Source organism: Carassius auratus, unplaced genomic scaffold (assembly GCF_003368295.1).
Source record: "Carassius auratus strain Wakin unplaced genomic scaffold, ASM336829v1 scaf_tig00026569, whole genome shotgun sequence".
Classification (NCBI taxonomy): domain Eukaryota; kingdom Metazoa; phylum Chordata; class Actinopteri; order Cypriniformes; family Cyprinidae; genus Carassius; species Carassius auratus.
Window position 1 is genome coordinate 1 of NW_020525530.1, and position 15,995 is coordinate 15,995.

General features: G+C 34.9%; 1 protein-coding gene across 1 annotated transcript; it reads left to right on the forward strand.

The window, feature by feature from the left end:
• Window positions 1-22: 22 nt before the first annotated feature.
• LOC113078789 (neuronal cell adhesion molecule-like) lies at window positions 23-14,015 on the forward strand. Its single transcript, XM_026251087.1, has 14 exons — window positions 23-176; window positions 588-810; window positions 1,789-1,904; window positions 2,033-2,237; window positions 2,524-2,646; window positions 4,603-4,776; window positions 5,298-5,363; window positions 5,578-5,616; window positions 6,296-6,364; window positions 6,755-6,862; window positions 7,873-8,031; window positions 9,353-9,478; window positions 10,339-10,408; window positions 12,858-14,015. The coding sequence occupies exons 1-14, from the start codon at window positions 159-161 to the stop codon at window positions 13,036-13,038; spliced, it is 1,677 nt and encodes a 558-aa protein (XP_026106872.1). The 5' UTR covers window positions 23-158; the 3' UTR covers window positions 13,039-14,015.
• The last annotated feature ends 1,980 nt before the right edge of the window (window positions 14,016-15,995 follow it).

The following is a 15,995-nucleotide window of genomic DNA, read 5'->3' on the forward strand; positions in this document are numbered from 1 at the left end:
GACTGCATGCTCGTCATTATGTGTGATACACATTGGCAGTGTTTGAGGTCAGTGGTATTATTGACTGAGACAAATGTTAAATAATTCATATTCGCATTTGTACAGCCCCCGACAGGAACCCAGAAAACATTAAGATTGAGGGTCGCCTGCCACATCAGATGGACATCAGCTGGGAGGTAATAAAATGCAAACAGCATTGTCAAACAACTTTAATGCATATGCATATATGCATGGCTTGGGAGTAAGAAAGACAAATACCCTCATGCATGAAAGCTTGGGAACTAAATGCTCCTGGAGTGCCTAAGAAGTCAGGTGTCTTGTAGTTTAAAAGCAGTAATGACTTAATTTGCTCTGGCAATCAAGTATATGAGCAAATTTCTATTCATAAGCCAAATTATGCTCTATTTATGAGTCAAAATTCCTTCAGATTGCAAGTATGAAAGAAAGCCTAGCTAGGCACCCCAGAAACTAGGTTTCCATGCCAGATTTTGCAAACCCACCAGCAAATGTCTCTCAAACTCTTCCATTCTTTCCAAATGCACAGTAATGTTTGCAGTGCACTGACCCACTTTTACTTTAATCACTAGCCGCTATTGCCTGTGGAGCACAATGGTCCCGGTCTGGAATACAAACTGAGTTACAGGCTAATGGGTGTCGAGGACAGCTGGAAAGAAGAGATGATCAAGAGACACTCATTTCTGGTGCGAGACACCCAAACATTCGTCCCCTACGAGGTCAAGATCCAGGCCTTCAACAACCATGGTTGGGCACCAGAACCCAGGGTAGTGACTGGTTATTCCGGGGAAGACTGTGAGTCAAACAACATGTTAATGCATTTCATCTCACAGTCGTGTGACAATGCCGCGTAAAATAAACACTTAAGATTAGAGGATTAGTTGGGAGAGTAGATTAATCCACTCTTTACCAGGATCAGCCATTTCTGCTGAGATTTTACGTTGTGCTCTTTGGGATCAGGACAATTTCTTTGCCAAGCACTTATGCGATTATCTTTTGTTTTATTCCATTTTCATATTTTTTTCCATGTCGTACCCTTGTCTCTAGTCGACATTTGGCATTGTCTTGAGGATGATGCAACAGGTTGGGCTGCTTTTGTCCCTGCTATTCTTGCATCACTGTAGATTTACAAAAACATGGTTTATTTAGCTGTAGGTAGCTCGTGACAGTTTCCATGCAGTTGTTGCAAAGAGCAGGGATGCAAACTTGACACTTTTCAAATATAATTACTGTTTTGAATCCAAAATACTCTCAGAAACAAATGTGCAAAATTTGTACCATTAGGCATACAACAGCTTGTCATTGGGGCAGCACCCTCAATGGGACACCTTTGTATCTTTTTTACCCCTAAAGGGATTGTCCTTATTATTGTATAGTAATGTTGAATGGGTTCTATAAAATCGGTGTGAATGTGGAATGAGACAAACTTCAGCAAAATAGAATATCCTCATAATCAAACTGACCATAAATCTACATTTTAAAGCCAGTGGGGGTAACGTCTTTGTAACACCCCCCCCCCCTCCCCCCAATAAGTTTGCATCCGAGAAAGAGCCATTACCATGTATCCACATGTGTCTATGGATAGCTTCATGTTAGCATGTGCAGTTTTCCTGGAAATAGTCAGTGTGTCATGAAAATACAATTCATTTTCCTTGACAGCTTTAGTTGCTTGAGGAAATGGTTGTGTATGTGTAAATGTGTGAGCTGTTACCCTCTTGCATCAGTTGGGAAAGTTTAGCCATAAACTGATCTGCATTCTGTTGCCCTTTCCAGTGCCCTTGGCGGCTCCTGCAAACATATCTGTGGAGGTGTTGAACTCTACGCTGCTGAGGGTCAGCTGGTCACCAGTGCCCCAAACCGCCCTGAGGGGCCACCTTGGAGGATACACTGTGAGTTCCAGACTCCTTCAGTTCAGAAATCCTGTGGTACTGGAGTTGATGGTCATTCAGCAACAAACAAGCTGTTTATATATATCTTCATCAACCCTCTTTCTCTTTCTTCCATCTTTTGCTCCCAGGTTCACTGGTGGCAAACACAAAGTCTGTTGACCTCTAAGAGAATTCAATTAGAGAGAAAGTCTCTCACCATCCCTGGAAACAGGAGTCACACCATGGTGCCGGGACTGAAGCCATTCTTTGAATATAGCCTGACTGTCAACATCTTTAACCGGAGAGGGAATGGGCCCAGCAGCAGTCCCATCTCTTTCACAACTCCACAGGGAGGCAAGAACACTTCGATAGTAGACACATTTTTAAAATTCAGTGGTTTGGGCATTTGATTAATTATTGTGTGGATATAGTTGAATTGTACCAGCTTTATTGTTTACCAAAATGTACTGCTGAACATAAGAAGACTAATTTACATAGAAAGTTGTGAAAATTATCTAATACTATTTCAGCAGTTTAACTAAATTGTAGGTGGTTATCAAATAAAGACGCCTTTTGATTTTTTAGTTTTTTTTTTATTTAAGGCACATACTGACCAGTAGCGCTTGACATCTTCCCACAGTTCCTGAGCAACCTCCCATCCTGAGAGCCACAAACTTTCAGAAAGACTCCATCACACTGGTGTGGGCGCCTCCGCATGAAACCAATGGCTTTCTCACGGGATACTTGCTGCAATATCAGACAGGTATGACACTCACAGATTTATGTTATATCAGCTATCTCAGAGAATTTTATATAATCCATGTTTAACTGCACAGTATCTTGATGTATATACTCCATGTTTGAGGCTTCAAGTTTCCAAGTTTAATTTTTTATGTTTTTCTAAGAATAGTCTTATTGGTAGCCTAGGTAAGAAAGCTCACCAAGATTTAGGGGTGGGCCGATATAGCCTCCAAATAATATCACGATATCTCTAGTATATTTGCGATAATGATATTTATGACTATATAGAAAAAATAAACATGGAACATAATTTTATTGGTGATTGCAGCTGGCAGGCAGCAGTACTTATTAGTGCAAAAAAAATGAGGGGCATTTTCAATCCTTTTCCAATGATGACAGACTACCTAATTTGAAGTGATTCTTTTGTCATAAGGTGGCAGCAGTAGCTGTGTGTTCAACTTGAAGCAGACCGATCGGTATATTACCAGTCAACCCTGTTTGAAATTGTTTAAATAGCACAAATATACAAATTAAACAACGTTTAAGGTTTTTCACTTTTGTAGGTGTCCAGGTACAGAAACTAAATAATCAAATGTAAAAAGCATTGCATAGTCTCTACTGTATAAATTAAATATAGATTAATTCTTTTTAAAACTACAGAGTCATTCAGTAAAGAGCAGTGAGTGGTTTTCTCCCATTTCATTTCTTGGATTAACATTAAGGACACTGACAGCAGCAAGTCAATTACTTTAAGAGATAATACATCCAGTATGATACACATTCCATTTCTTTCGCAACTGTTTACTTTCATTTAAGACATAACTATGAAGGTATTTTTGGTGCAAAACCACTGAGCATCTGTGACAGTGGAATTTGTAGCTGTAGAGAATAGCTACACATGTGTACCAGTAAATTTGAAGACAAAAGTTGCAAAGTGGTAGATTGTTTTTTTTTTTCTTCCACATACACAAAACCTATTCTACGAATAAAAAAAAAATAAAGAAACTCATACGCTCACGTGTTCTGCTACTGTTATATATATATATATATATATATATATATATATATATATATATATATACACCTTACATCATCGCATCGCTATATCACTGATATCGTGATATTACACTTTTTTATCATGTAAAAATTTATACCGTATTATCATTGACAGTATGACGTGGCACACCCCTACCAAGGTTGCATTTATATATTACAAAAATACAGTCAAAACAGTAATATTGTTAAATAATACTACAATTTTCAATAACTGTTTTCTATTGTTATAAAGTTTTTTTTTTATAATACATTTTTTTTTCTGTGATCAAAGCTGAAATTTCTGCATCATTCTGATATGCTAATTTGATGATTTTTAATTATAATAACATGTAAAGAGAGAGAGAGAGAGAGAGAGAGTGGAAAATGAAAGCTTAAAGAAAATGCAAATGGAAAATGCAACACAGTGTCTTTATTTAAAATTTATTGATGAACAGAAAGTTTGAAGAACATCGTTTCAAGCATGACAATGCTTTCTCAAATCTCAAATTAACAACATTTTATTGATGAGAGTAGAGAGTAGGTCGGATGGATTTTGGCAGACTATATATAATTGGCAAAAACATTCTGCTGTGAGGAAAAGTATAGGAAGAATCCCTGGGGAGGAGGAGGGCTAAAGAAAATTCTAACTGTGCTGGGCGGTAATATGTAGGGTTGCAAAGACAAGAAATGGAGTTTCTTGACTGAACTATGCATTTATTTTAAATATAAATATTTTGTAATATTATGCATTTTTTATTAAGTTAATGCATAAAATTCTCACTTTGTTAAAAATATATATATATATATATATATATATATATATATATATATATATATATATATATATATATATATATATATATATATATATATATATATATATATATATTACTGAACTAAACTTGTTTAAACTATTTTAAAATCCTTTTTTCCCCCCTTGTAGTTAATGAGACTCTCGGTGAGCTGAAATCTGTGAACATCAATGCTCCAGATACAACACAGTGGGTCTTGCGTGATCTGCAGGATGACAACTGGTATAAGTTTTACCTGAGCGCATGCACGCAGGTGGGCTGCGGGTCAGCCATCAGTGAGGAAGGAGGTACCTTCTTTGAAGTGTGTAAGTATGCCCAGCAGCAACTGTAAGCTATGAGCTATAAACTATGAGTCCCTAGAGCTATAATGGATCTGGTATCAGAATCTGAATTGAAGTACCCATGCTGAGACACAAACATCTGATACAAGCTATGTTAGTTGTGTTCTAATTAGCACAGCCGCTAGGTGTTCCAAAGTGATTAAGCAGCAGTTACAGAACTCTGAGTTGCTGTTGGCAAGATCTTGTTGCATAAAGGAGAGTGATTAGATTATTGCTAAAATGCAAAACTCTCAATGATCTGATGAACAAAAGGATGTAACGACCAACCAATGAGTAGGCCTAGTAAAAAAAAAAAAAAAAAAGCCAACTGATGTGTTTTTACTCACTGGATAACTGATATTGCATCATCGTCAAAGTTTTCCGTAGGCCTCAATTTTGTTACGGATTGCCTATTTCTTTCTGTTACGCTCATATTCGCATACTACATGGGTTTGTTGAAACTGATCTGTCTTCTTATCAACCATCTTCTGTTTCTCATGAACTAGTTACAATGCCCAAACATTCCTTTCCGGAAGTTTCTACAGTCTCAGCTGAAACATCAACAGAGAGCTGTATGTATCACATACTGAAGTTCACAGCCTTTTGCAGTTTACTTCATAGTAGTAGTAGTAGTATTTTGAAGCTTTTCAAATGCCTCTTGTGGGGACATCTGCATTTTCAGTCTGATGAATGCAATTGAAAGCAATTTAAATAACGGACATAAAACTTTAAAAAACTAAAGTTATTTATTGTTTTATTTTCACATATCTCCACTGTCTTTTTAAGATGAACAGTTGACATCTAAGGGGACGACATCTGAGTTGAGTATGTACCAGCAAATTTCTAGCTGTTAATGAATTTTTCTATATGAACTCTTGCATTTTTATGTATAAATATTCACATTCTATATTCTATATTCAGTGAAGGATATAACTGTGTACATTCTGCAAAATGAGCATACTATTCCATCAAAAATCCACATAGTGACAGCTGGTTCAAGTTTATTGAGCTCAGTTGCTGTTGGCATTAGCTTTAGTTTTTTTTTTTTTTAAGAGCTCCTCTGAGGCAGTAATACTGTCCCTGAACTCCTGCTAAAGACTGCAAAAACATGCTGTCTTTATCAGGGTTGACAAAATCAGTCTGGCTGCTGACAGAATTAACAGTTAGGCCTTGACAGAACACCCCCCCCCCCCCCCCATTTGATTTATTTAGTTATTTTGCAGTATTTCCTACAATTAGTTGCATTTTATGATTTGCATTTAGCACCATTTATTTATTTATTTATTTATTTTTTGCATTTTGCATTTTGCATAAACCCACTGCTTGTTATAAAAATATAGAAACATTCCTAATTATTTATATAGTTCCTGTTGATGTGATGCTGTTATGATTTTATGATGCGTAGAAGTATTTTTTTCCCTTTTCTTTTCTTTTCTTAATTTTCCACTGCTGCAGTCCATTCTACAGGGAAATGCATGTGGTCTGAACTCTCTTTCTCTTGCAGGACAACCTTTCTCTTTCGCCTCATCTAATACAGACTCTCCTTCTATCAGTGCCACCTTTCCTACCTTAGGTATTCATCCATTCGTCTACCCAAACAATCACTTTCATAACTCCATATTTGAGTGAAATTAACATTAAAAGTTAGAATGAAATGAAATTTTTCAATTAAATAGAAATAAATTCTACAGTAATCTTTTATGATTAACATAATGTGTCCCTGATACATAGAACCGTCAGTTCTGATAAAAATCCTGCCCTACATTTTGTCTCAAATAAATATCCTCTTTTACTCCGAAATGTTATTGAACTGCTTCTTGATTCAGATTTCTGTATCACTATATCATTTCTATAACACTTTCATATGGTTATGGGTGTACTTTGATTCTTTTGCATTAACTAACCTTTTGATAGTCTTTCCTGTATTTTGTTCTATATCTTCTTCTCTATATATTTCTCTCAGTTGTGCTCAACATATCTGCCTTTGTAAGTGACACGTCTGCAAGAATCAGCTGGAGAACCAGAGGAGAACGTTCTGATTCACAGCTCTTTGTTGCCATAATGAATCACAGTAAGGGACTTACTCATCAAACTGATTTGTCAGGATCCAATGTTTGCAGCATTGAGTTTTGTGTAGAGTTTAGACATATTTGTAACAATGCTTGGAAAGTATCATTGAGGGCTGCAACAATTTGAACTTTTCTGAATTGATGATATTAATCTGTTGATTTCTTACATTAATTGGCTTTTCAAGATTTTGATCAATGTGCAGATTAAAAATATATCATTTACTGTATACATTGAGTGCAAACATGTAAATATAAACGTTACAATTTAAACTGCAGGAAAAAAAAAAATCTCAGTTAAATTTACAGTTTAGATAACCAAAGTAGAAATAATACTCAAGAAAATGAATAGATTTTTCAGTATTTCAAAATAAATTGAATATTGTTTTAATTAATTATGATTAAATGAGCTGTTGTAGAAACATCAAAGCAGAAATTTACCTTTTCCATTGAGTTTAACAAAATACAATGAAATGCCTACTTCAAAATACATGTAAAAAAAACAATTCCTAATAATTTGCTATACAAAGAGTATATGAATTAACTAAAATAGTTAATTCAGAAGTTTCAAAATTTGAGGTTTGTCTGCAGACCGCTATTCTGTTATAGAAAGTAATGACAATGCTAATAGTAAATGCTAATTCCCAAGCATTTTAGGACTACAAATTCCTCTATTGCAGTCTGTTTGACAGATTTACATTCTTGTGCATACATGGAATATTTCCATTTTAATGATGACTATTATGTATACTTTGTAAAGGAACACATTAAGAACATATATACATAAGTAGGATCCTGTATAAAAACCTCTCCAAACAGCCCAAAATCCAGACCAAATGATAATGAAATTCATTCTTGAATATTTTCATCGTGTATCTTTATTTTAAGCTCTTTTATCAATCTTACTCTGTCAACTTTTCTAACCTTTCAGTGTTCGCTTTTCAGTATCATAGATATCACCTCTTTCAGCTGGGTTGGGGCCTAACACTATCTGGTCGTGCGGTTATTCCTTCAGGTGATGGTATCTGGCAGCTTACAGAGGCTTTAAATACATCTAAAGGTTTCCACCTCGTTGAAGGGCTCAGCCCAGGAACTGTGTACACAGTCCGGCTGCAGGCTTCACGCAGGGTTGATGTCCCTAGCATTTTTGAAGAGGTTTTCAAGACAAGGAAAGGTGAGAAGTTAGAAAATGTAGCCAGTAGATCAGCATTAGATGTATCACTGGCATAGTATAGTAAGTGATAGTCTTTCTGTGGGTGCATTAGCACTAGAGGTAAAAAAAAAGAAAATAAAAAGGTCTCTAATTCCATTGAGCAAAGCAATTTATTTATTTTTTTATTATACTTTATAGAATGTGCTGTAAAAATAAGGCAATGAAGTTTACAGGGGTGAAAACAGCAGCTGTGGTTGCCAGAAATGTACCTAAAAAAAAATACAGTCACAACAGTACATCATGGTAACAAAAACTGTATATCTTAATAACTGATGTAGGGATGTGTAAAATATGATTTTTGTATTTAAATACCTTTGAAAAACAAATCTAATGTATTTTGCATTTTTGCATTGTAGTTTTAAATACATAAAATACTTTTTGCCAATCAACCTCTTCAATTAATCCTGGACTGCTGATTTCCTGCAGGGATGGGCAGTATATTTTGTATTATACTGTAGAGTATACTGATAACCACTTTAACTTGTCGATGCTAAAGTGCCTTATGTTCTGATCTAGGTCAACTGGACACTGATTTCAAAACCCTAATGTACATAACCAAGAAGAAAAATAATCATTAGCATATATATATATGAACATACTGTATCTTTCAAAACTCGAAAGTTCCACTCCATAATATATGACCTTCAGAATGTAAGTTAATTGACTGTAAGGCCCTAAAACTTTCTGATATCAGACAAATAAATCCTTTTGGCCACATAACGGCCAACCTCTACACGTCAACGATGCCTACTCTATATTTGACAGAAGCTTGGCCCATCAATTCAGTGTGAGGAGGAATTTGGGTAGATAATGTTATTCATAAACACCGGAAGAACTAACAATAATGCCACTGAATTATGTATGACTGGTAGATGTATCACCTACAGCTCTGCATGTGCTCCCAACACATCCTACATAAGAAACAAGTGACACATGTATTTGCAACTGGGTCCCAGATCATTTAATTTTGTCAACAAACTCACGGGTTCTGAGACAACAGCAAAGACGAGTCCATTTACATCAGAGAACTGGCAAATGTTCAAAAGAAGTTAATCAAATGTAGACCCATTTAAATACTATTCTTTGCGTTCTGATTGTTCTTCTTTGAAAAATCCACATCAGAATTTGACAAAGGAACCATATTTAAAAATGTCATTTGACGATTCTTCCTCTAACCCAACAAGACATCATCACTATTTTCAAGTATTTTTAAGTTGACATCAGTATGACTCATGTTCACGAATTAAATTTTGCCAAAAACAAACTCTGTTTGTCCTTGCAGTGTCTAGTAAACAAGCCGTGGCATCCCAGGAGTGGTTTGTGGCGATCATGTGTGGAGTGGCTTTACTAACTCTGCTTGTCCTCATCGGCTGTTTTGTAATAAAGAACAAAAGCGGCAAGTACGCAGGTAAGACAGAAACAGCTGCAGAGGTCACAGAGAGCTCCCAGACCTCTGTTTAAGCTCTCTGGTCTCTGTAGTCAAAACGTATACACTTTAGCTTGGTGCTTTTGTTAGCTTTGTGTCAAGTGGCTCTGTCGCACCAGCTCATATATTTATTACTAGCAGTGTCAGACAGAAAACTTGAGATCAGTGAGCTTTATTGACCTGTTCTTAGGTCTTCTTTTGTTCTTCACATATATTTAACCAATTTGAAATGACTTTCAATGGATTCAAGAACCAATGGATTATCGCAACAAACTTTTGCATGCATTGAAATGGATAAGAACCCTTTTGGAGCTTTTGGAATAAAACCCAAGGCATTGCAAGACAGTTTTGAACGTCTTGTTTTTACATCACTGTGGCTATTAGCTATACTTTACATAAAGGTTATTTATACCTTACCAAGCTTAAAAAAGAATAAAGGTTTATTTTTTATTTTCTATTATTTATTTATTTTTTTTTACCAGTAAGGCCATATCTTACTTTTAAGTTAAGCACACAGTCATTTTTCTAAAAGGCAGTCAGTGTCCTTGATGTGCTTTCACACAGCAAAATACAAAGTACTTACATTTAGAGAATATAAAACATTGAATGTTTGCTCAGCATTTGCAAATCAAGAAGATATCATATTATCTCTTATGAATAACAACAATGTCATTTTTCTCTTTTAAATTACATCAATGCAAGAACTTTCAAAAGCAATTGAGAAAAACCAATACACAAAACACTCTCCTTGAATGTTGTAATCTCTCTCCAATCGAATCTCCCAAAATAGTATATTGTGATTTTATGATAACATCTCATATTTGCATTTTTTTTCTTGCCAGTTAAGGAAAAGGAGGAAACTCCTGCTGATCCTGAAGCTCAAGCCATGGGCGAAGAATCCCCCTGCGACAGGTCAGAGAGCCACACTTGTCCTTTTATAGATTCTCATCTCTCTGAGTTCCTGTAATATAATTTCTTAATGCCTTTTCTCCTGCAAATAAACCCTACATGCACACCATTTACATGGAGTCACATGGAAAGCATTGCTACGCAAGCTTGAAGTTAATCTGTGCTCACTAGCCTGCACACAGGTAGTGAACGGTAGCTTTGTTTAGCTTAAAAGTTAGATTGTTAGTGTAGAGGGGTTGGTTTGTTGTGTTACTGTATGCTAAGCCTGTAGTACAACTTTAAAAAGCTTCCTCAGTTATAGAAAGACCTGAAAATAATGGAATTTTCCAAATCAATTTTTATTTTCCAAGCCTGAAAATAATCATGGAAGATGCTTTCATTTCGAATGTTTCTAACACCTTGTTGAATCTATGCCATGAAGAATTAAGGCAGTTCTGAAGGCAACAGGGGGTCCAACCCGATACTAGCAAGGTGTAGCTAATAAAGTAGCCTGTGAGTGTCTATATATATATATATTTTTAACTGTAGTGCAATTTTAAACCATCAGAAATGTCTGATAATATGATGGAAATTTGTTGGATAAAAAAAGTGTGTAGTTAATGATGGAAAAACAACAATAATCATGGCCCTGAAACTGTAACACCCAGGTGCAATGTGACAAGTGGCACATTAAAAAAACCTGTGTGGAAAAACAGACCAGAGGCGAGCGAAAAGTGGGGCTGCATGTAGTTAACTTGTATACTTGCAAATGGAGTAGCTTGAATCCATAAATGTGTTTCCATCTCATTACACTTAGACACAGAGATGCCCGTATTATTCCTCCCTCAGGAAAGAAATGCAGCTTCAGCAGAGGCTCGGAGTCTGATCTGTACGCTACCCTTGTTTGGGGAGTTATAGCGCCAGACACTCAAACATCTGCTAGCCGAAAGAAACCAGATAGGGAAGTACGTCACTTACCAGCTGTGGAGTATGACGGTTGCCTCAGAGGCTTTCAAAACTGCGTTACTCTGGCTTACACAAGGAGGCTACTGATTAATTTTACTTTTGGGAACAGAAGAGCGGGTTTATCATGTTACACCATTGGTGATATTCATTTGATGCACTGTAACATGAAATAGTGCATTGAATTTTGGGACACTCAGATATTATATATATTACAAGATGACTGATAAAGGATTTTGCAAATACTGGTAACCAAACTGTGGAAAGTTAAAATGAAACACACAGATACACTCACACAAACTGTTTTCTAATGTAATATATTTAAAAATGAAATTTATTCCTGTGATGTAAGCTGCATTTTCAGCATCAGTATCATACACATGATCCTGTAGAAATCTAATATGCTGATTTGCTGCTCAGTTATCATTGGTGCTCAATTATTAATAATTTATAAATTATTATTAATGCTGAAAACTGTTTGCTGCTTGATATTTTTGTGAAAACTGTGATATTTTTTTCAGGAATCTAATGAACAGAATACTTGAAAAAAATTTACTGTCACATTTTAAATAAATTTAATGCATCCTTGCAGAATACGAGCATCTATTTATGTATGTATGCATTTATTAAATAATTGTATGACCCCCAAACTTTTAAATAGTACTGTAAACGTATAATGGATTTCACAAAACTATGAAGCAGTTTTTAACGTTAATTATTAATAAGAAATGTTTCTTGATCAGCAAATAAGCATGAGAATGATTTCTGTATTATTTATTAAAATTGAAGTGTTTTAAAAGAAGTTATTACTTAGATTATTACTATTTTTACTGTATTTATGATCAAATAAATGCAGCCTTGGTTAGCTTAAGAGATGTTTAATGATAACAGGTTCTGATACAATTATTTGTTTTATCTGCACTGATTAATTGGCAAAAGCATCTAATTTCTACACGTTGCTAACTCTATATATTTTGGAGACGATGCAATGCAGTCTCTACTGTGAATTGTTCTCCTTTGGTCAGTGGGACTAAAATTTCCAAAATTGGAGGACAAATGTCAGTTTATCCTAATAAATGTTCAGTTTGGATTTATTGTATCGCTATCCAAGATGTTGTGGCATCTTATAGTAATTGGGAGCTTACGAGGTGACCCCCTGTCTCATTCCAGACACCTGCTTGCTGGCAGTGTGCCTGCTCTCAAATTGGCAGCTAATTTTGGTTTGTCCCATCATTCCTATAGGGACTAAAGTAACCTGACGGGCTGTTTGTCTACAGGCACACATAGCATGTCTTAAGTTGGTCCTCTCGTTGGCTGGCACTCTGCAATTTTCTCTCTCTCTAGTTTTGAGAATTGCCATCAGGCCTTTGCAATTAGTAATTATCAGAAAGTAGTGATTGTATCCTTCCCCTACACCCTCCTACACCCGCTCTGTCTGCCAGCCTCGACTAGTATCATCGTCTTAGTCACTCTGAGCTGAATTTGACTCATTTTTCTTGTTGTTTGACAGTGACAATGATAAGAAGCCGCTGAAGAGCAGCCAGCCATTGTTCACAGACATCAAAGAGGATGATAGCAGCGAGGACGACAGCAGTGAGTTCGACGAAGATGGGTCATTCATCGGGGAGTACACGGGGAACAAGCGCAGGGGGTCCACAGAGGTGAACGGACACGCCCCTGTGACCTCATAATGCTGGTCAATCTTAGGAACTTTTAAACAATTTTACAGGGAGAACGAAAAGATTGTTTGTATGATGTGCCATGAATTTGTCTGCGTTTTTTTAAGAGTTTGCTTTTGCGTGAATGGCCACTTCTTTACAGTATTAATATGAAGAGTGATGACAGGTTATAGTTCTGGCCAACATGAAAGTTATGCCATCATTTATTCATCACTATGCGGTTTCAAACCGTTATGACTGACTTTTTTAGAGATGTTTAGCAGAATGTTCAAGCTGCTCTTTCCTTACAATAAAAATAAATGGTGACCAAGAACTGCAAAGCTTAAAAAAAAGACAAAAATATATCTATACCCTTGTGAAAAAGAAGTACATTTTAGCATGCTTAAAAAAATCGTACTTATGGAAATAATATACTTTAAAAGAATATACGTTAAGTGCAACTGACTGTGATGTTTTGTAGTGTACACTATTTGAATGTTATTTGCAATTACCTTAGTAATTAAATTTATATTAAATCCATTTAAATTTAAGAGTATTTCTTGACCAACTTAAGTACTTCTTTATATGTTGATATTTACATATTAAGTACATCTTTATTTGTAATTTCATAATTAAATTTTCTTTGAAATAAGGTTAAATTCTACTGATGAATATAATTACGGGCATTTATTGTAAACTAAAATATATTTTAATCTTTAAGTACACTTAAGTAGCCTTTTATTTTAATTTCTACAAGTAGATTTTAAAAAAAACATATTTTAAGATATTAATTAAACTACAAGTGCACATTTAATACAATTAAGCACACTTCTTTTTCACAGGGGTATTCAAAGTCTTCTCAAACCATATAACATGAAATTCAATAAGTCATTACTCAATGAAAATCTGCTGCAACTCTCAAATCTCATTCACACTTGCACATATTCAAATATGGCACATCAAGATATATCACAGCAGGCTTTATATCAGTGATGAAAAAAAAAAAAAAACCGTTTACTATGTGAGTAAATGAAGACATTATTTACATTGTTGGATCAGCAAATAGCATTTTTTTTTTTGGTTTTATGAAACATTATTTGCCCAAAAACAAAACAATCAGGTTTGTGCACCTTAAAATTTAAGTGGATTGCATGGTTGCGGTTGGATTAGGTAACATTTTCACTATTACTGCTGAAGAATAATAAATAATTCATGGCCTGTCACAAAGCTGATATCTTGACAGCACAATTTTCGGTTACATGTTTGCTTGTGTGGGCAATCACGTAACCTCTCTGCACGCCTCTCAGCAAGATACTGACACAATGAAACAAAACAATTATGTTCTGACTCTTCGATATATCTACAAAAACATATTTCTGTTTAACCACATATTTGATTAAAACTGACGTTGGTGCTGCCATTGGAAATAAATCGACTAGAAAGGTCAACATTAAATAGTTAGATCCCATATTTTTTGCTTGAACCAATATGCAAAAACATTTTAGCCCATGTAAGCTATCACCATAAGGGGGATTATGTTATCAATAATGTACAAAGATCGTCTTATTATCTTTTTGAATTAACTCAAATTTAATCAAGTCCTTCAATATACTTTCGGTGTCTTTAGCAAATCTTTTACATTTTCTAATCCAGTTTTGCCTCCAGAATGAGATGAAAAACACTTCTTCTTGTGTGTAACATCAAAATCCATGTTCCTAATAATGTCCAGGCCGCAATCCAACATAATGTCAATCCAACTTAAAATACCGCTAACATATTTATTATTACTGAGAAAATATATATATGTGTGTGTTGTTATATGTAAAAAAAAAAAAAAAAAAAAAACTCTTATTTTGAAAATGCTCTTCTGTTCTTTCTCTGTACATATATGTAGATTATATTTTTTGTAAGTTTGTCTTTTCACATTTTTATTTTGTGCATTTCAATCTGCCTGAAATGTTGCTTAAAAGAGGTTTTAGAATATGTTTTGCAAATTGTTCATCTGAAAACAATTCAATCTGAAAAAACGTTTACTCACACATTTGCTGTGCTTTGCTATAGTTGTCATGCAAAATACAATGAAATGTTGACTATCAAAACATTTTGTTACACTGAACCAAAAATGATATCAGTGTTTGCCACAGACACACAGGACAATAAAAATGACTTTAAACAGTGAATAGAAATGTTTCTCTATTCATAGAAACATATTAGTTATATATAGTCATCTTATATTGGGAAATCTGATTTGTTTTCATTATTATTATTAAATGAAAAATGCTTTAGAAAAATTAGGTAAACTGTTTCCATGGACCTGTAAATGAGTTGTAAAGCAGTCAGAGTAGTAATAAGCTGACACACACACTCTTGTGGAAAGTGCCTTGTGACCGTTGACCCCCTGTGTCTCTACAATAAGCAGTGCACCAATTAAAACACACACACAGTGCTTTTGAGGGCACAACCTCTGCAATTAAAGCCAGTGTTAAAGCACATCCTGAGACGCCTGAACACGTCCCACATGACTGGAAAGAACCAGGACATGTACAAGAGGGTCACCACTGGCCAAGACTCAGTGAGGTAGACAGTAAGCTGATTTTATGATTGTGTGGACGTTCAACATTCTTTTGCATTCACTGGTATACGTACATACTAGTATCCTGTAATATTATATAGATCAGTGGTTTTCAACAGAGGGTGAAAGAAATATATAAATAAAACAAAACAAATGTTTTCAACCAAAGCTATACTAATATGATGAGGTTCATTGTATGATGAAGTTTCAGAAATAATAATAATAATAATAATAATAATATAATTACAATTTAAATAAGATACAGTATATACAGTAACAATGTACATCAATATACAATAGGCTTAAAATTCAGCACTTAGTTTATACAATATTTTTCTCTATCTTGCTATAAGCCAAGGAATCTTGGAGACCTGAGAGGAAATTATTATAAATTATATCATATTTATAAATTATATCA

Coding starts and splice junctions, on each gene's coding strand:
- LOC113078789 (XM_026251087.1), top strand. Junction 5,617..6,295: donor GGGGACGACATCTGAGTTGA/GTATGTACCAGC, acceptor TTTCTCTTGCAG/GACAACCTTTCTCTTTCGCC. Junction 6,863..7,872: donor TGTTGCCATAATGAATCACA/GTAAGGGACTTA, acceptor TTATTCCTTCAG/GTGATGGTATCTGGCAGCTT.